The 22,660-nt window shown below is 37.5% G+C and overlaps 1 protein-coding gene across 2 annotated transcripts in view; it reads left to right on the forward strand.

The window, feature by feature from the left end:
* Window positions 1-22,660, forward strand: part of PRKG1 (protein kinase cGMP-dependent 1) — a 1,213,342-nt gene that overhangs the window by 1,133,735 nt on the left and 56,947 nt on the right. For both annotated transcript variants that reach the window (XM_038744169.1, XM_038744170.1), the window contains one exon: window positions 20,409-20,505. In XM_038744169.1, coding sequence (XP_038600097.1) covers window positions 20,409-20,505 — 97 coding nt within the window. The remainder of the gene's footprint in view (window positions 1-20,408; window positions 20,506-22,660) is intronic.

The raw sequence follows: 22,660 nt of genomic DNA on the forward strand, positions 1-22,660 counted from the left end.
CCAACTCAACCATATTACTTATCTCATTGGCTTCAGTCCATGTGAATTGAAATATAGAAAGGTGGATAGAAAGGTATGACTCTTAGTAATGCCAGACTAATATTAAAGTCTTTTAATTTTTTTTTTAAATAAAGCTCACCTACAAAGTTTGTTATTTCCCTGGTGAGCAAATATCTCACAACTACTCTTGTTCTATGACCATTCAGGAGGTAAATAGGTCAAAAAATGTTAATAAGCTTAGATGGACATAGTTTAATCTTACAGGCTTTCATTACCAGTGTAGATTACAAATATAAGTTCATGAAAAGTTGTTAACCCATGAAAAGAAAAAGAAAAAGAACTATAAGCAGAATGACTATGATATTACTAATTGGAAGCTGTGGCTGTGATGTATTTTCCCTTGGGTTATATACTATTGAGAGAAAATGGATGATCTTCCTTCTCGAAAAACCATGGAGGAAACCAAGTGGCTCTATAGTGCCATTTTCCCTAAACATAAATGATGCTAATCAACCAATTGGGAGTGCAGGAGAAAAGAAGAGGCATGAACCAGAAAAAATGAAATGTGTTTTCAGGACTCATTTTAATCTTTTCTTCCTTAAAATAAGCCTTTCACCAAAATTGCCAGTGATGAGAGAGTCTCAGGAAGACAACGATGGACAGGCTTCAGCTCAGTCACAAAGACTTTGGGGCCGAGAACCAGCTCAGACAAATTGATTGTTGTGGTAGTGGCTCTGGCGGTGCCATTTGCCCTGTCGGCCCTGCCGGTCCCATTCCTGATGAAGCACAGAGTTCAGCAAATGACTAGAGAGTTAGGGGAGTTATCGCATATTACACATTGCATGCCAAAATTTAAACACTTTAATCCTGCCGCTTGAGATTTTCACCTGAAGCACATCATCCACTCCCCATCTTAGTCTCTTTCCTTCACCCACAGGGAAATGCCAACTGTAGCTGGGGAAAAGGGCATGGATAGCAACATCAGGCACACTTAAGAAAACAAAGTGCTCCTGCTTCTATAATTTGTGTTTCAGGGGCTTTGGAGACCATTTCTTGTTACGCTACTGGTTGAGGTGTACTCTGAGAAGCTAGCAGTGGGGGCAGAAGCTCTGGGAGCAGTTTTTATTTTCACCTTCTCCAGTTGCTGATGCTCTGCTTTATGCAGGCACCCTGGATTCTATCATGTCAGAAAGCCCAGTAAGATGCATTGCAGTGAAAGCGGATTCTGCTACTGCCACAAAACTGAGGATTTAAATCAGAAGTAAGATAGTACCCAAGGGTACTTCAGAGAGTTTTGCTAATAAACAAGTTGACCCAGGATATTCCCAGGAAAATATTCCAATGTCTCAGAATTGGAATTCCTCCAAATAAACTAGTTTGGTCACCTTGCACTGACTTCCAGCTGCTCTTGCTCACTATAAAAACTTGACTTCCAATTCCAGATTGGAGCATGTTCAGAACATACTCAATTTAGGTCCTATGACATTCTGGAATTTTCAATATAGATTTCTAATATATTGTTAGTAATAGCAACATCTCAGAATACTAGAGGATTTTAATACCCCATTTTCTTCCCAACATTTTAGAGCTGCTAAGAAAGAGAAGGTACACAAGTTTGGAATCATATTCCAATTTCCTGCATTACAGCAGTAATAAGAGAGTCAGCCAAGGTTTAAACAGAAAATTGGGCACATTTTATTTAACTCCCTTGCCCTTTTCCTACCAGGAAGCAGTGGAATGCCTAAAGGTTAGAGTGGGGAGGAAGAGAAGTCAATCTCTCACTCATGGTTAATTAACTTAATTTCTTCCAACCTGCCTTTCTCTTGTCACTTATGATTCAGTGATGATTTTTGGATGGCAAATTTGTTAGTGAAGTGGGGAAAGGGGGCTTAGGGAATGTAAGAGGATAATGGAGAGATGAGAATTGTGTGGGGCAGGAGGTGGGCGAGCTCACCAGCCCAAGCAACTCAGTGGCTTCCATTCCTATGGCTCCCGGCCCACAGCAGGCACCAGTCCACAAACTCCCCAAAATAACAGCTATAGGAGCCAGCCTAGGCCTCATTGCAACAAGACTGCTGCCCATCTAGCCAATTCTGGGGAGTCAAATGGGGGAAAAGACAGAGAGCATTCTGGAGAATAGGAGTAGAACTGAAAAACTAAAGGGCTAATTACAATTGAAAGCTGACAGCAACAGCCATCCAATGATAACAATCTATTTAATATATTTATTTAACGCTTACTCTTTGGAGAGCACTCTATTAAGCCCTTTGGAGAGATCAGTATAATAGAATAAGTAGACACAATCCCTGCCCACGAGAAACTATTATCCTAACAAATGGAAAATTAGTAGGTTTAAGCCAACATTCCTAGAATTGGTGAGTTCTTTTGGAAGAAATAGAAAGCATTCACTTGACCTCACACTTAAATATCCCACATATTGTCACATGCAATTCTTCTAAGCTGTAGTTACAGCAAACACTCATTCTACAGGAAATAGGTCTATCCTTAGCACGTGTTAGTTAGTGAGCACCCATCTCATCAAATCTCCTGAGCCCCTTGAGGGTGGTGAGAAGAAGAGATGCAGAACAGCTGGATCTCAAATTTGGGTTTGATATGGATGACAAATTGTCATGAGCTGAATAAAGACATGTCTTGACCTGGGATTTTCTGATTCTTGTTCATTCATATTATGCTTTATTTGAATATTGAGTGCAATTATTTCTTCTAGTACAGTAATAATCGACACACCATCATCATCAGTGGTATTTATCGAGTGCTTACTATGGGCAGAGCACTGTACTGATTGCTTGATAAAGCATAACGAGGTCTTAGATTGAAAAATTCTTGTTTGAGGGCATGGACCATGCCAGTAGTTTCTTACGTGCCTCAAGGATCTAGTATGATGCTAAATAAGGTGCTAGATTACCTAATAAACTGATATCCCCCTTAGCATTTATTAGAAAAATGGAAAACATACTGGTTTAAGAGAAGTTTGAGACAGGCTCCATTGCAACTTTCCCCTCATCAAATATCAGACTCCATCTCTGCTCTAAGCCACTCTTGGCAATCCTGACCAAAAGAATTGCTGATGGATTATTCAGCTCAGTATGCATTATATATTTAAGAACTAATCCAGAGCTCTAATTGCTAGCTTGCTGATGCAGGTGCAAAGCTTTTTTATTGATTAAAGAGAATTCATCAACCCACTGAGAGCAGATTCCCCACCTTCCAGCTCCACCATCCCCATGTTTCAAATATACAGTATCTGTTCAGATGACTGGCATGCTTACAACAGAAAGATAGCTTCTTTGAAAGGCTATATGATTGATCTTTCTGAAGTAAACACTGGAAAATAGACGAGTGTCACAAGCCTTACTATCTCATGGTTGTTCTTTTTCAGTTCTTAGCTTAGGAAATCACAGAACAACAATCTATTTAGGAATAAAATAGTAAGAGAATGGATATTGTAGCTGACTTTTCAAATGGCAGTGACTTGTACATATTCATAACTAATTTGATTTCTATGAGCAATTAAAGCTTTGGAATTGATATTCCAATAAATTTAATAGTTTCTTTCCCAAATGATCTTCACTACTGCAGTCTTGAAATATATTCAAATTGATACTCTAGATGAAAGGAAACTAACTGTATAGGTGAGAAAATTACAGTTACAATGAGATACAATTTCAATTACAAATGTGATTATTAATATTTATTTATATAATATGAAAATACTGAGAAGTGAGTTAAAAAGTGTCTTCAACTTTAAGGGATTCCTTGACATGAAACTTTGCTCATTCCAATGAATGACACAAGAGCATTTTAAAATTTACACCTAGTTTCAATTTTTATAACATTAGCCTTCTTTATAGCACCAGCATTGAGAGTGTGGGTGGTAGTGGGACCGCAAGGGAGCCTCCATGGGAAAACCATTTTAAAAGCTTCAGAGGGTGGGAAAAGAGAGGGAAAAATGTAAAGAAACCTGGGGCTCTATGATAAAAGCTTCACTGCATTGTTGTCCCCCAAGTGCTCAGTTCAGTTCACCAGTAAGTGCTCAATAAATTTCATCGATTGATTGATTGAGAGAGCAGGAGAGCCAGTGGACAGAGGGGAGGGGACGAGGTTCCTGGCCCGGAATTTCTTCCCACTTTAAATCCAACAGACCACCACTCTCCCACTTTCAAAGCCTCATTAAAATCAATTTCCTCCAAGAATCCCTCCCTGTCAGCCCTCATTCCCCTACTCCTCCCTTCTCCACATCTATGCACTTGACTCTGTATTCCTTAAGCATTTGATATTCACCCCACCCTCAGCCGATACCACTTATATATGTATATATATATTCATAATTTATTTTAATGTCTGTCTCCCCCTCTTTGCTGTAAGCTACCACTCCATTGTATTGTGCTCCCAAGTGCTTAGTACTGTGCTCTGCACACGGTAAGTAGGTTCCATTGAGTGATTAATGATTTAATTATTAAAATGATTAAAGCCTGCACACTTCACTTTTCTGGTGCTAACCTTCTCACCTTCTTAGTTTTTTCTTCTTGCCACAGACCCCTGGCCCACATTCTACCTCCGGCCTGGAACACCTTCCCTTCTCAAATCTCCCAATTACTTTTCCCCCCCAGTTACTTTTCCAAGAGGCTTTCTCAGACTAAACACCACTTTTCCTCATCTCCCACTCCCTTCTGTGTCACTCTGACTTACTCCCTTTGCTCCTCACCCCTCACTGCATCTGGCAACACTTATGTATTCATTCATTCATTTAATCATATTTATTGAGCACTTACTGTGTGCAGAGCACTGTACTAAGTGCTTGGGAAGTACAAGTTGGCAACATATAGAGACGGTCCCTACCCAACAGCGGGCTCACAGTCTAGAAGGGGGAGACAGACAACAAAACAAAACATATTAATAAAATAAATAGAATAGTAAATATGTACAAGTAAAATAAATAGAGTAATAAATCTGTAAAAACATATATCCAGGTGCTGTGGGGAGGGGAAGGAGGTAAGGGGGGGGGGGATGGGGAGAGGGAGGAGGGAGAGAAGAAGGAGGGGGCTCAGTCTGGGAAGGCCTCCTGGAGGAGGTGTATATCTGTAATTTTGTTCATTTACAGTGGTGTATGTTTATTTGTATTGACGTCTCTAGACTGTGAGCTCATTGTGGGCAGCGGTTGTTTCTCTTTATTGCTGTATTGTTCTTTCTCAAGTGTTTAGTACAGTACTCTGCACACAGTAAGTGCTTAATAAATATAATTGAATGAATGAATAATTGATGGATAGCACATCCTTCTAACTTCTGATGAAGTGAAAGTTGACTACCCAAAGGTGTAACCTCTCTGACTCAATATAAATACATTAATGTAGCCATATGAGTCATATATGTGTAGTCATATTTAATTGACTACACAGTTGTTAGTTATTTTGGTAAAAATAGGGTATCTGACTTTAATTCACAAACCAGTCCCCCATTTATAACATTGTTTCAATGTGACACTTGGTTGTGATTTACAGCAATTTGATTTAAGATGCAGTATTACAGGAACCAATTGTGTTTTAAGTCTGAAGATTACCAGTACCTCCAAAAGAAAACTTGAAATAAGATCAGTCAGAAAAAGTGATCATTTTGGAGACTTTTCTCATTTTATGGCCAAAGGTGTATGTTTCATCTTTCTGGGGGCATGACCTCTGGTCAGTATTCAGCCAAAGTGGGCTCCATTCATAAAATCTAAATACCCAAGCACAATATGTGAAACATCCTTTGAGGTCATTTGTTCAATAAGGCACTGATGGTATTCTATATTGGGATATAAACTGAATTTGGGAATAAAATTGGATCTCAAGGAGTGTATTCATTTGAGGAAGAACAACATTTCCAGATGATAGAGGCTGAAAAGTCAGAATCTATAACAAAGTGTTTGGAAGTTAAAAGAAGCCCCAAATTTAGGATGAATTATTAACTTCTAGTGAAGGAAATATTAATGAAAATAGCAATGCTACTCCCAGTTTTGAGTCTAGTGATAGCACTGAACTGGTAGAAAGAGACCTGTGTTCTCCCCTTGCTCTTCCACCAACTAGCTATGTAACTTCGGGCAAGTCCCTAACCTCTCTCTGGCTGTTTTCCTATCTTCAAAATGGGGAAAATAATTTTGCCTAGTCCTACTTTCCAGAAGTTGTGTGAGAATAAAATGAGTTATTTGGCATGAAGATATTTTGATTTCTCTGATATAAAGTTGTCCTACATAACCAAGATATTATTCACTAAAAATAGTATTGTTCAACTTTGATGGAGTCTCTCACTGAAAACAGTGGACCAAGATTCAGCTTCTGGAATTACTAGCCGTATGTGAATGTGAAATTTTGTTTTTACTATTATTCTTCTGTTAATTCCATATATTGGGTACTGAACTTAAGTAATTTATTTTAATGAAATTGGAAATCCTAATTTCTTGTGTTAGCTTTTAACTATGTGTTTTTAATTTCAGATCTCCTTCCCCTTCCAGAGGAAGTTAGCGATGCCATAGCTTTAATGTCTGTTTTAGCTGCAACTCAAATGATCACTTTCTGTTAGAAAATCTAAACCAGGTGGTATGCAATTTCTCATGATTTGGAATTCTTTAAAGGCAAGTAAATTTTAAGTTCAAAACAGTGATAGGGTAAGCAGACTTCATAGTTCCAGTCCCATTTATTTGAATGAAAAGAAAACCTTTCTTTTTAATGCAATTGTTTGAACAGCAGTAGTTTTCAATTGCATATTTTCCACAGCCATAACAACCTCATTTTTCATTGATTTTGTTTAAAAATCCAAATATTTCTGTTTCCTGATTTGGATTTTCAATAGAAAGTAAAGGTGTAAAACAAAGTGGTAGCAGCTAAACCAGGAATTAAAGCCACTGCACTGTTGACCTCAGAAGGAGTCTGGTCTGGAAGAAGGAGACCTGAACTAATGAAAGATTCCATATCTGGTTCTTTTAGAAGACATCCTTTCAGTAGAGCAAAAGAAAAATCTACATTTTCAGCCTTTTCTATCTTTTAAAATTTATGGATTTATAGTATTTTCTTTCTTTGAACCTTTGGTGGGAGGGAACATTACTGCACTTCTACTTATCAAATAAGATCCTTCATATTCTGACTGATGTTTTTCTGTCATGTACAGGTTCTAGACAGTAATAGGGCAGCAGGTAGTATAGACAGTTTTCAAGGACACATTGAACATCTGCCAGGAATGTTTAAGGATCACAAGCCAGATGTTTCTACACAGTACTGAAATAGGAGGACTAAGCAGAAAATACCATTTCTACAATAGGTGGAAATCAAAAACTAATGTCAGCCGTTTTATCTTTCCAGCCATTTGGTGTCTTTCGGGTACTTTTTTCCTCATTGGCTTAGAAAATACTTCAATATGATATGACTACATGGTGTTAGCAGTCCCACGGATAAACCCGTGTGACATGCCATTATGCTTTGATAAGTCCTAACGACCTCAGTGGAGCTTTCACGTGCAACTATTTTCCTGTTGTCATTTATCAGTAAACTAGCTAAAGAACAGACCTCCTTTTTCTCTTTTTTAATTGACTTCAATTTGTTTATAAATTCCATCTATGGAAGATTTCCACAGAAGAAATGCCACTGGGGGAGCAGGTACAGACATTCACCTTTGAATCCTGGGAGAATTTGTGCTAAAATAGTTTTCTAGTGATCCGGCCAGGGCATGCAGGTGCAGAGCCAAGTAATTTTTCCTACAGTGGATTTCAGAGTCTCCCATTAGGTAAACCTTATGTGTTGATTCTGACACCTAGTTCAGTCTCCATCTTCCCTGCTTCTGATAACACATCCCCCATTTGTGGTTTCTGAACAACTCTTGGGCTTCTTCTCTGTACTCTAGAGAACCACGAAGACACTCCAGAAGAATGGAAATTGGTTTTAGACGGATTTATTATGGTGTGTATGTTTATGTTACAAGGTCTGATCACTGTGATTCTCCTCCCCTTTTTACATAAATATATTTTTATTCAGATTTTTTTTGGACTATGCCTTTCAAGAATCTGTTTCCAGGCATTCCTAGGCTCTGGATCACGATGGTTGAAAATAAATCCTTGTCACTCTACTCCTATATATGGCCCGAATGAGGCTAAGAGCAAGGTGGTCTCTCGTCTGGGTCCCCAGCTCTCAGGGCATAGTAGAAGGTAAGGATCTCATGCAGAACCACTATACAGAATTTATTCTTTTCTCTCATCATGCTTTGGCTCATAAATTCCACAGTCTTAAGGGTAAACCCCATGTAATAGAATTCTTGAAAGTAGAAAATTCCTTTTCAACACAGATTCAATATGTATATATATGTATATGATATGTAATATATATATTATATATGTATATATAAATTCCTCTTCAACGTATTTTAGAAAATACCTCTTCAATATAGTAAACATTCTCTTTGTAAATTTAAATGACATGAGGAATTAAGGACTCCATTCATCACATGTTCTTCTTGATTAAAACTCATAGTTTTTAAATTAATCCACCCAGTTGGCATTATTCAATGTATACAAATTAGCTCAAATCTGGTTCTGAGAATAACTGATTTTTATGATATTCACTCATAGGCTCACCAATGATCAAAACATCAGAGACCATGATATTCATATGGAAAAAACATAAAAACTTGGTACAATTTTGTTTGTGAGCAATTATTTAGGTTAATTTCAGATTCTTTTGCTGAGTACTTTGTTTAAAGTATTAAAAAGTTACATTTTAGTGTTGACAAAAAAATACACCGCTTTCAGGTTATTTCCAAAATTTGTGCTGCCACTGAAGAATCTTTTGCTTGCTAATCCTAATATAGATTCTTGATTCACTCTCACCATCCAATTTAAGGTACTTTATTATATTTTCTATATCTTTCTATTTGTAAAAGTTGGCAAACCTCACATATACTAGGAAAGATTTACATTTAAGAGCTTCAGCAGCTTTTATCAATCAACATTATTAGTCAGAACTCTAAGGGTCATCCCATAACTTGGCCAGTTCCTATTGATATGGATTGTTTATGGATTTTCTTTCCCCATATTAACTAAGTACTTTGTTTTAAACTAAGTATATATATGTATATTTATATATATATATATGTATAGTTTGACATACACCTAAATTATTGGTTTTATGATCTTGAGTGAATATGTTAAAATGATATTAATTATCAAAAGTGAATTTTGTCTTGTAATAATACTAAATAAAATGACAGAGGATTCAAAATTTAGGATTCCAGATTGTCATTACATGCAATACCAGAATTAATTTGGTCCTCCTAGACCTTGTCAATAGTATTTGAAACAGATTAAATATGTTTCTGGAGAAAATCTAATTTTTCAGGACTTTAACAACTGTTATATATAAATATAAATAATTCATTTAATTATTTTAAAGACTAAAAATTACTGATCCCACATTTTAGCATAAATAATGATTACTTTTTGGTAATTCTGATAATTAATTTTGCCCTTTGTTGTGGTATATTTTAGAGTACTTTCTGCAGTAAATTCTGTTCCAGAATGGCGGGTGTTATGTGGATCTTATGTATGTAAAATGTTCCATAAAATCTCCTTTGAGAATAAGTACATGACGCTGGAAGTGACTGAAATTTTAGAAGAACTAACTGGGTAAACAGAAATGCATTTGCTTTAGTTTTTTTATAATGAGGTGAAAGAATGATTCATAACAATCTCCAGCCATTGGGAGAATATGTAGGGACTGGTTCTATTAAAGAGTGAACTATTATTTGGCTTTTCGACAGGTTCTTTAGTACTTCTCTGTTTCTCATCGGTGTCATAATTGATGGTCTGAGAAAGTTCCCTGTGGGGCTTTACCTAGGGGCAGACAAGTATATACAAGCCTTTTTGTTTTGCTGTGTTTTTCATTTTTTTCAACATAAACCACACCCTTAGAATATGACCAGTACCTGGCGAAAGAATTTCATTACCCTATAGAGAAGGGATTGGGCAAATATGGTTTTGCACTCTGGAGTCCTGTCCATAAAATACTGAACAGAGAAGTAATGCTTCTTACTGCTTTTGAATTTCCTCCATAAAATGAGAAGTAGTGGAAAGGAGCTGGAGGTGGTGAACACAATCAGAGTTAAGTAAGTCTGTTTTATCAAGGCCCAAATTCCACTTCTGGTTTCCCCCTAATATCAGTCAGCCTCTCTTTGGCTAATTGTATACCTCCTGGAATATCACAGAAAGGATTACTAAACCACATTTTCTTCCTTGCCACAGTTGTTAATTATTAAACTACAATTTCACAGTGCCTATTGATTCCAACAGTCTCCACATATACCTGGTGCTGTCAATGGGACAGGTATGCACACAATGGGAAAACAAAAGCAGCTTTCCACAACCTTAGTTAATCAATTAATCATACTCATTGAGCACTTACTGTGTGCAGAGCACTGGACTAAGCACTCGGGAGAGTACAACACAGTAATATAGCAGTCACATTCCCTGCCCTCAACAAACATATAGTCAAGAGGAAAGAATTTGTAAATGAATATATTACCCATTTGTACATAAGCACTGTGGGACTGGGGTGGAGTTGAATAAAGGCAGTGACTCAGAGTGACACAGAGTTAGTGGGAGTCATTGAAAATTCTAGATTGATATAGATGATCAAAACACTAGCTCATTATATATAGATTCCTTTTTTGTGTTTGGAGTAGCCCATACTTGAGCAGAGAGGCCTGTGTACACTAATCATGATCTGACACGTATCCTAATCAGATGGAAATCACCTCTGGAAAGTCTGAAGGTGGCACAACTCTTCTCCTCTGCTTCCATTCTGTGGGCTGGAGAAGGAAATTACAATTGTTTGGTTGGTTCCACATTCTCCTGTCAACAATTGGCTTTAACATTATTATGATTTTTATTATTTGATTGATGACTGTAATGTTGATGGAACAATATTAATCAAAGTGATGAAACCAAACTCAACTATTCTATTAAAATCCATCTGTTAAATTTAGAAAATTTGTTATGTATCGGTTACAAAAAGTGTTCACAAAAAAAGCTAAATAGGGTGTGCCTCCAGGTTAAAAAAAAGTTATCTTTAGTTTACTAAAAAAGTTGTTCAAATGTCTTGCTAAAGACAACCACAGTCCTTTTTTTTTTTGGTATTTAAAAGCTCTGGGTTAATACCCAGGATCCCAACATCATGCATTTTCTCAAACTGTACTGGAGCACTTGTGTAAAGCACAGAAACATTAGCCGGATGAGGAAATGACACAAGAAATAATTACTTCAGTTTTGCAGACACAGGTACTCACATGTTATAAAAAAAGAAATTTAAACACATTTTAATACAGGCTAAAAATTAATTATCCAATCCCACAACCACAAAATTTAATAGAAGACACTAGTAAAGGGTTTCCTGCCCAAAGAAAAAGAGGGAAAAACAACCATTTTAAGGTTTTTTTTAAAAAACTGTATGACTTTGTGGGATAGTGATAACATGGTAGATGCAGCAGCTTTGTTCAAAGCTCAGTCAGTGTTCTTCAGTCTTCATCAGCTCCATTTAAAGCACTAGGTATTCCCAGAGGAAGGTGCTCTTGTTGAATAGAAGTAGATATTGGTTATATAATGATATCCAAATGTACCATGACTGTGACCATTCTAATTCTTTTACTCCTCATCCAACCTTTTAAGTGACAGTTATGCTATATGAGGTAATGCAACAATTCATACAAGTTGATTTTCAAAAACATGTTAACATCCAAAATAACCATTGTTTTTATAAGTGTTCCTGTGTCATTTTCCAAGAGGCAGATTGACTGCGTTTTTGTAGTACTTTATTGGTGTATTTCTTTGTAAGTGCTTACTGTGAGCCAAATGGTTTACTAAATGCTGGGGTCGGCATATGATAATCACATCATCATCATCAGTAGCATTTATTGAGTGCTTACTATGTGCAGAACTCTGTATTAGGCACTTGGGAGAGTCTTCTAGACTGTGAGCCCAATGTTGAGTAGGGATTGTCTCTATCTGTTGCCAACTTGTACTTTCCAAGCACTTAGTACAGTGCTCTGCGCACAGTCAGCGCTCAATAAATATGATTGAATGAATGAATGAATACAATACAACAAAAATGGCAGACAGACACAGTCACAGGCCCAATCTAAAGGGGAAAGAAGAGAGTAGATATTTAATTCCGGTGTTACCAATATTTAAATGAATTAAATTAAATACTTAAATTTACCAATACTTAAATTGCCTGCCGAGGTCACATGGCAGGCAAGTGGCAGACCTGGGTTTAGAACCCAGCTCTCCTAACTCCAGACCCAAACTCTTTCCACTAAGCCACACCAGCTTAATCACAGGCACCCCAAAGTGTAGTGTTGGAAAATTCGTTCCCACAAATCCTTCTCTCCTGAGTCTACTGGCGGGCCTTGGGCAGTGGTCAAGTCTGAGTACCACAATAACTCCAAACTGCTTGCCCTTCATTGACAGTGTACAAGAATAATGCCAAATCTTGAATTAACAGGGACAATTTAGTAGTGAAGTATCTAATATTTCCTAGCACATGGCTCGCTTAGTGAATTCAGGCAAGAGATACTAATGCTAAACCCAGGAAAAAGGATAAAACTGTTTCATTTTGCTGGTTCTCAGTGGCAGTTGCCTGATGCTATGATGACCAGCAGAAAGATGCCTGATACAGACACTATACATAGATCATCTGAAAGAAATAGCATTCTTTTCCACTGACTCTCAAACAGGTGTTTCACAATGGGGCCAAGTTCTACATTCCAAATCTTGCATTCAGTTTCTGTTCACATGAAAGGGAATGAAAAAAAAAATCAAAGCTAAATACAGAGCATGTTTTTTCTACACTTGGACATTTTTCCCATTTGTCATTATTTATATGACAAAGTAATTTATTTAGGGCCCAATGTGACAAAACAGTTATTTTTGGAAATAGCTTCTGAAAATATTTTCCACCAATTAACTTAAAAATATAAATTGACCAGCTGTTCACATCATTTTTGCTGTTGTTGCTGCTGTTGTCTTTAAAATCCCTACGGTACTATTTCAATATCTCTGTTGATTATTGTTCTTAGACTTCTGCTTTTGTCCAATCACATTTTGCCGAACTAAGACACAGATCTAACGCTTTGAAGTAGAATTTGATTCATCGTACGAAAAAGCAATGAGCTCATTGTTTAGTTGCAGTGAAGTGCAGATGGTTGTTGACTGACAATTGAATTGTACAGCATAATACAGAGGATTAACATGAATATATTAATCATGTCTCCTTTTGTGACCATTATTATTTCAGAAACTGAAAAGTGCTTTGAATTCCATCTACAAATTTATGTCAAAATATGAACTATTTCCTCTGTTCTTTTCTTACTTTGATTTAACCCCTTTGTGGTAGTAACTTATTCTTTCAGCTTAAATCTGAAAGAAAGTAAATGTGAAGAAGTGGGGCTATATATTCCAGTGAAAAGTAACTAGAAATTGAAGTTTTGCTCCTGCTAATAACTCATGACGTGTTCTTGGGCATATGGTTTAACTTTCCAGACCTCAATTTTCCTATTTTTATGCAAGGTTACTGATACCTTCCTCATCTTGTTTCAGGAAATATAAGAGTATGATAAAATGTAAATCCTTGGAAAAAATGATCATTAAATATTTGTTATATATATTATTTTATTCAAAAAATTAAAGAAATATCCTTTTGCAAGGAATTTTTGCTGCCGCTCCTCATAATGAATTGGAATATTTTATGATCAATTTATGAAACTAAATTGTTTTGAAAATATTCTCTAAATAATTGATTCATCTTATTTTCACATAGACTACATTAGCTGTTTCAGGAAGGTTGGAATCTCACAATCTTAGATTTTTTCAGTTAACATTGAAAGTGTGATCTTTCCATAGATTAGTAGTACCATGAAATAAAGACCATACACCAAATATGCGTCATTTCTATGAACTGAAATTGTAAAAGTTAATTTTGATTAAATTAAAGGCACAGAGTTTCTTTGATCTAAGATAATTTTTTGGTCTCAAAGAAGAAGTATTTACCTTGGTTATGTTAATATTCATATGCACTGGCTATTTGGGAATATAAAATTTGCTCTGCATGAAATAATTCACCCCAAAACCCTAAAGTGTAGTATTATGGAATATGCTTACTTTTCAATAATTAGAAAAAAGCTGCCTATTGCAAAAAGTCTTTGCACATGTTCACTAATTGTGCTGATCATATTGATTAAAAAATATATTTTCAATTTAATGAAGAATGAAATGTTGTATTCTCTTTTTGTGGGAGATTGGAATTATTAATATGTAACCTCTTGTTTGAGGGATGTGGACACTGCTTCTTTAACTATTGTTTATTAGTACTTTATGGAATTGCACCAGGTTTTCTATCTAACCTTCATCTTTATGTTGGTGTAACCTGGACAATCATGTTGGTCAGTTAATGACATGAAGGAGGACATCCCTGTCTTTGTACAAAGAAGGGGGAATGGAAGCATGACACAAGGAAATAGTGCAAATAAATATGGCAAAGCCATAACCCAAACTGCAACTTTAGCAAATGGACCTATTTTCTCTACCCTAAACCAATTTAATTCTTTCACGTGACTTGGAATAAGATGGTATTTGTTAAGTGCTTACTATATGCCATGCACTCTTCTAAGTGCTGGGAATAAACTGGGCATTGAAGTCTTTGAAACTGTATTGGCTAGCAAAAAGGAGCTGAATTCGACAAAACTCATTCTTTGGTAGGTGGGGGCTGCTTTCAGGACATCAGCATTCCACATGTTGGAGAGTTTTGTTCAAAGCCTGCAAAATTGAACTCAGTGGAAGATATGAGTATTTCTGGAGAGAGGAACTGGGGACGTGTGAATGAACGTTTTGTTTTGAGGGCACTGAGTCTTGGTTGTGGATTATTTAAAATGAGTTTGGAGTTCATTCATTCAATCAAATTTATTGAGCGCTTACTGTGTGCAGAGCACTGTACTAAGTACTTGGAAAGTACAATTAGGCAACAGTTAGAGACAATCCCTACCCAATAATGGTCGCCTTTCTCTCTTGGGAGCTAGATATTCAATCAATAAGTCAATAGTTTCAATAGTAAATAAAGTTGTAAAATGAAGTGGTAGCAGCTGAACCAGGAATTGAGTGCTTACTGTGTGCAGAGCACTGTACCAAGCACTTAGGAAAGTACAATTCATCAGAATTGGTAGCTGTGATCCAAGCTCACAAGGAGTTGACATTGTACAGGGGAGCTCCAGTTTCTGGGCATAACATGAAGCACAAACTTTGGTTTTGCCCAAAAGCCCTCTATGTTTGCCCAGTAAACTGACCCAATAGAGTTGGAATGTACATCCAGGAGCTTGAAATTACTGGTTTTTCTGGTGTTGGTCTCCCTTTTAAAATAATACTGGGCTCTTGCCACTTTTGCTATATGCCCTCCCATATACCTATACTGTGTTTAGTAAAACGAAAATGCACTCTACAGCTTTTTGTGCAATTTGGGATTTTGAGGTTCGTGACCAGCTGTATAGCCACAAGAAAAAAAAATGAAAGAGAGGAGGATAAAATCAGGCATCCTGGTGGGGAGAAAATGTTGTTCGGGTCCTTATCAGAGTGAAATGGGTCTGGAGTTATGAGGGCCAAAATAGGCACCAAGACTGAGTGCAGCCAACTCAGTGGATTTTCCAAAATTATTGCTTTTATTTCCTATTACAGATGACCTTTAAGTAAATAAGACAGGGAAAAAAGGTGAAATTCAATTCAGCCCATTTTGCTACTAGTGAGTAGACGTTTCAAAATTAAAAGCTAAAATGAGATTTATGGTAATGACAATTATCTGTTGGCATCAATTTATCCACCACAATGCTGGTCATTTGCACACAACTGTTTCTTCCAGGACCACATTTTGTTCATTCCAGTTAGGCTTGTATTGCTAGAAGACTGTTCTCTAATTCTTCCATTGCATATTATTCAAAACAAACAGTTAAAATATGTGCTCTGGGAACTGACTACTCTGTGTTTCCTTATGTTTTCATTATTTTACAGTATAAAGAAAGTGTCAAGTTGGTAAGGCATTCTGTTGACAATGAACATTAGAGAAATTTATATTAATAAATGACAGTTGGAGTGATATCTTTGATCATTTATTACAATCCATTAATTCCTATTTCAATCATTGGTAACCATAGAATGATTTTTCCAATAAATGATATTTCTTTAAAAACACAATTACCATTTTATAAGAGTAAAGAATGTACACTGTCCTCTTGGGCAGGTGGCACACTAATTTAGTGCAGGATGCCTACCATAAACATACATATGCAGCATATACAGATTAAAACTTCAATACCATATATATATTTATGGTATTGAAGTGCTTAATATGTGTAAGGCACTGTACTAAGCACTGGAGTAGTAAAATATAGTCAGGTTGGATACAGTCCTCGTCCCACATTGGTTTTACAGTCTTAATCTCCATTTTACAGAAGAGGTAATTGAGGCACAGGGAAGTTTAGTGACTTACCTAAGGTCACCCAGCAAACAAGTGGTGGAGTCAGGATTAGAACCCAGGTCCTACATGTCCCAGGATGGACCTATATATCTCAGGTCGCTCAATATATTAGTAGATTTTTGTGAATAACAACAGGCTTTGCAATTTTCCAAGAACCACTTGATTGTGGGTAGCTCTTTGGTTGTCTTCTGCTTCTCACCCATTCTTCTTGGAGCTCCCTGTTATATCAAGCTGTTATAGATGGATCTTTAAAAAAGCTTTTAAACATTGCTTAATAATAATAATAATAATGGCATTTATTAAGCACTTACTGTGTGCAAAGCACTGTTATAAGCACTGGGGAGGTTACAAGGTGATCAGGTTGTCCCATGGGGAGCTCACAGTCTTAATCCCAATTTAACAGATGAGGTAACTGAGGCACAGAGAAGTTAAGTGACCTTCCCAAAGTCACACAGCTGACAGTTTGTGGAGGCAGGATTTGAACCCATGACCTCTGACTCCAAAGCCTGTGCTCTTTCCACTGAACCACACTGCTTGCTTAACTTTTCCAAAGCTCCAAATCAGACAGAATGTATGATTCTGCTTATGTTCCATTATGATCCATTATTATGGGTCACAGTTGACCTTGATTTCCAGAATTATGAGATTGGGTTTCAGGGTCAGTGCAGATCTACAAGGATAGTAGTGATTTAGAGTGACCCAACAGGAAAAACGAAACAAAACAATTAAACCCCTCCCCATCATATATAGCTTTTCTATTTGTGAATTACTTAGAAAAAAGAACAGGGTAAAGGAAAATAAATTTGGGGCTGTTGAATTTTGAATCCTGTGGTATCTTGTCACCTCTTTATAGTGAAATGTGAACACAACCAAATCAAGCACATAGACCTATTTTTCTCCTTCCAGTTACCACCCCATATACATAACATTCCTTTCCAAACTTCTCGAGAATTGTTTGCACCCTCCGTCTCCACTTCTTCTCCTACAGTTCTCTTCTTGACCCTCTCCATTCTGGTTTCTGTCCCCTTCACTCCACAGAAACTGCACTCTCTAAGGTAACGAATGACATTAGTCTTGCCAAATCTGATGTTCTCTTCTCTATCCTAATCCTCCTTGACTTCTCAGCAGCCTTTGATATTGTAGACTACCCCATTCTCCTTTAAAATTTACCGAACTTTGGCTTCATTGACACTGTCCTCTCTTGGTTATCCTCGTATCTCTCTGACCACTCCTTCTTAGTCTCTTTTCCAGGCTACTCCTCTGTCTCCTGCCCTATGACAGTGGGGGTCCCTTAAGGCTCAGTTCTGGATCCCCTTCTATTCTCCATCTATACCCACTTTCTTGGAAAATTGATTATCTTCCATGGCTCCAGCTACCATCTCTATGCAGATAATTCCCAAATCTACATCTCCAGCCCTGATCTCCTTCTCTGCAAGCCCTCGTTTCCTTCTGCTTTCAGGACATGCCTACTTGGATGTACTGCCAACACCTCAAACTCACCAAAACAGAATTCCTTATGTTCCTGCCCAAACCCTGTTCTTCCCCTGTTTTTCCCATCACTGTAGACAATACCATGATCCTCCCTACCTCAACAGCCTGTAACTTTGTCCCTGCCCTTGACCCATCTCTCTCATTCAAGCCACAGATTCAATGTCACCAATTCCAGTTGGTTCTATCAACACACGGCTAAAATATGTCCTTTCCTCTCCAACCAAATTGGTAATATGCTGATCCAGTACTTAAACTATCCCATCTTGACTACAGATCAAGTACTTAACCTATCCCATCTGCCTCCTTGCTCCTCCTCCTGCCTCCTGTCTCTCCCCACACAGTACTGATACAGATACAGATCCAGTACTGATCCAGTACTTAACCTATCCCAGATTGTGAGCCCCCCTTCTAGACTGTGAGCCCACGGTTGGGTAGGGACCGCCTCTGCATGTTGCCAACTTGTACTTCCCAAGCGCTTAGTGCAGTGCTCTGCACACAGTAAGCACTCAATAAATGCGATTGAATGAATGAATGAATCTGCCTCCTTGCTCCTACTCCTGCCTCCTGTCTCTCCCCACACAATCCATACTCCATCCATTCTGCATGGATCATTTTTCTAAAACAAGTTCAGTCCACGTCTCCCCACTCCTCAAGAACATCCAATGGTTCCCCATCCATCTCTGCATCAGACAGAAACTCCTTACGATTTATCGGCTTTAAAGCACTCAGTCAGCTCTCCCCTGCTTAACCTACCTCTCTGATCAACTACAGCCCAGCCCACCCACTACACTCGTCTAGTGACAGCTTACTCACTGTGCTCCGAACTTGTTTTTGTCACCTCTTACCCCTTCCCACATCCTTCCCCTATCCTGGAACTCCCTCTGCCTCCATGTTTGCCTGACCACCACTCTTCCTACCTTCAGAGTATTATTAAGGTCACATCTCCTCAAAGAGGCCTTCCCTGATTAAGTCCTCTTTTCCCCTGCTTCTTCTTCCTTCTGCATCTTCTATGCCCTTGTATCTGTGAACTTTGGGCATTTGACATTCTTCCCACCAGCAACACCATAACACTTCTGTACTTATTTTTGAATTGTATCATAAATTAATCATTTGTACTAATGCCTGTTTTCCCCTATGGACTATAAGCTCATTGTACGTAGGGAATGTGTCTGTCAACTCTGTTGTATTGTACTCTTCCAAGTGCTTAGTAGAGTGTTCTGCTCATAGTAAGCAGTCAGTAAATATCATTGATGACATTATGTTACTTTGTAATACAGCACAAAGTCCCCATACCATTCAGAGGCCAAATACTCTTTCCTTTCCCATTGACAAACTGATAAAAGAGGCACATTTCTTTCATCCCCATCTGATGTATCATTTTATAAATGGCATTTTCTCATCTTATGGAGTACCAAATGCTTCCATGGTTAAGGGCAAAGGTTGCACTTGAATTTTGTAAATATATCAGTCTTTGTGGATGGCTGAATGCTTGTGAATAGATTACAGGCAATTACAGTCATCTTCATTTGTATGCCTTCCTAGCCTTTCTAAAAATACCAGAGTCCTCACCAAGGAGACATTAAAAGGCTTGTATTCACTTGTACACTCAAGGGAAGCATGTTTGGCAGCAGGCACGTGTCTGATTTGCATGTTGGTTTAGTGAGACCTCCAGAGCCAGCGTTCTGGGCTCCTAAACACCAACCTCATCAGAAACCTGTAGATTGTAAAGATACTGGGACCACCAAGTGGGATTATCTGCTGCAAGTGAATCTTTAAATACGAAAGCCGGGAAGATGCACTTTTCAGGAATGTTAATATGCGTCTGAAGTCATTCATTTCAGATATTTGCACACCAGCCGTCAGCTTATCGGATCTGGTTTCATAAAACCTGGCTGTGGTTTCTCTCCAGAGACTTTAATGATCTTGCCACTTTTCATAAACACTTATAGAAACTACAGGCCGGCCTCTGGATCAGGGAAACTCATATGAGAGACTCTACCTACGAAATTCCGAAAGGAAATAAAAAAAGAGGCCAAAACAACTCAGTAACTCAGAACTCCCAAGAAGACTCATAGAAAATGTCAAGATATACTTTTCATTTGATAGCTGGAAATAACATTTGCATGACTGATATACAGTGGGTACTTTCTATTTTCCTACCTTGAAAAAAAAAGTACAAATATATATTAGTCTGCACAATTGGGACCAACCAAACTATGAGGGTGAGAAAACATAGACTCTAAAAGACAAGATGGAATTTAAGCAGGTAAACCCAGTTTCGCAGTCATGCCATTTGGGTACAGTGGTACGTGGTGCTCATGTTTGCAGCTCTAAGAAATTTCCATTTTTTCGCATCAAAAAATCCAGATATGAAGCTGAAGCTGCCTTCTTCGCCAACCTGAAACTTTCTGATTTCAACATCATTGACACCCTTGGAGTTGGAGGTTTCGGGCGAGTTGAACTGGTAGGTAAATCTTTTTTTTCCTTTAATTCCTTTGAAAATCACTATTATGTTGATGTTATTATATTTTAATAATTGCCCAAATCATACCAGAAGTTCAAAGATTTGGATGGTAAAGTAAGCAGTGCTCTACTGTAACAAAAAAATAACCACCAAGTTAGTTTTCCCTAAACTTTCTGGTACTAAATTAAATGAAAACAAAACTACCTGATTGTTCTGAAGACATGGTTTATGGTACTGTTGTATATTTCAGTAGTGTTTTTTTTTATCTCACTGATGAGAAATGATCACAGAACTCTCATGGCTAAGCAGACATACTGTTATGCTAGTAATAAATATATGTAGAGGGATAGGGAAGAAATCAAAGTATTTCAGGTTATTCATATTTTGAGATTCTTGCAGCTGAAAGAAGGGGATTAAGTATTTATTTACAAAGCCTAAAACACAACTCTGGCATCTCATCATCCTGTGTTTACTATCTTCTACTTGATGCTTAAAAATCATACAATGACGACATTTTCAGTAGCAGTTTAAAAAATATAAATTATATCACAGGGTCTCTAGGCCTTTCTATTTGTTTAGATCCCAGTCCAAATACCTAATGCTACTATTAATATAACATAAATATAAAATTTTAGCTTCTGAGTGCCCCTTTATCAGTATGCATGAGTAATAAAACTATATTTGTAAGTAAGTGTTAATTTCTATCCCTGGGATGGCCATAGAGGAGTCCCTGATATCCTACACCAGTACAGTATGTTTGGAACTTCCTAAAGTTGAGTGTGTAGTTCAGTCAACAAAGTTACTGTTGCCATCCAAAGCATAAAGGAACCCCCGCTATAAAAGAAGTGGGATTACGGCATTATTTTTATATTAGCTCATTAGTGTTTCCATTAGAACACCAGGCCTGTAGTGCTAAGGGTTACATACTATCAATATTTCCACCATAAATATGGTTTTAGGAACTAATCAGCAAATAATTTCTTTTAAGTGATCTATTTAGCAAACACCACTATTTTTTTATGATTTAACTAGGTCCTCAGTGACCCTTAAATGAGGTACCTCTTCACAATAGATAATCTCTTAGGTACTCGTGCATCTCCAAAAAGAAAAATACATTTTGTACATATGCGTAAAAACTGATCTTATTTGTTCAGGTTTGAGTGCAAAATTCCTGACATCCTTGTGTTTCATTGAATGCAAATTTAAGCATTCAGATAAAAATTAAGGTTCACAAGTGTACCACAATCGGTAAATTTAAAGTTTGCCCTCCTAGTTCTGCCTCTATTTCACATCACATTATCAGATCACATTGGCATCCCCAAACTAACACACATAGATTGGCCTGAGGTAAGGTGCATTTGGGGGAGGATTGTTCTTGTGAAACCTTTATGATTAGAATTTGTGTGAGGCTAATGTATCCATTGGTGTCAAACCAATATTACTCGGAAAGCACCATGCAGCAAGGGAGACTCACATACCACTCTTGACCCAGAATCTGCCCTGTGACCCCTGATGTGAATTCATCCTCCTGACATAACACTCTGGACTTTTCTAATCCCCAAGTAAGCTACCACTACCCAGAAGGTTTGCAGTAGGTTTGAGGAGGAGCACAGAGCTTCCAGCATTCCTAGGCAGAGCTATCAATCAGGCCGACAGCAGTCCAGCCATGAAACACAAACACACCAGCTGCTGACCAGAATGTTGTGTCTGAACATGCTAAAGCCATAAGCGCTCAGCCAGTTCTGAAATATTATGACAAAATGTCCTGTTTACTGCTGAAAAGGGAGATGGATGTGTTACAACTGTGACGAAACATGTGGCTCTGTTATTTTAGTTTAGAAACAGAAGTCCATTTTGCCCTGTGCCAAATTGTCCAATCAAAGATAGTTACCCTTGAACTTTTGAAGGCCAACTCTATTTTCAGTCTCACACTTTAACCTTTAATTATATTTATCATATAAATTCCACAACTCCTCTCCCCCAATGAAAAATCACCGAAGTGACTTGTGATGAAGAGTTGAGAAGAGGAGTTGTGGAATTTATATGATAAACAGAATTAAATAGCATGTATATATGCATGTATACATATGTGTATATATATATGTACATATATACATATGTGTGTGTGTGTGTGTGTGTGTTAAAAAAAAACTGA

This window comes from Tachyglossus aculeatus, chromosome 3 (assembly GCF_015852505.1).
Source record: "Tachyglossus aculeatus isolate mTacAcu1 chromosome 3, mTacAcu1.pri, whole genome shotgun sequence".
Classification (NCBI taxonomy): Eukaryota; Metazoa; Chordata; class Mammalia; order Monotremata; family Tachyglossidae; genus Tachyglossus; species Tachyglossus aculeatus.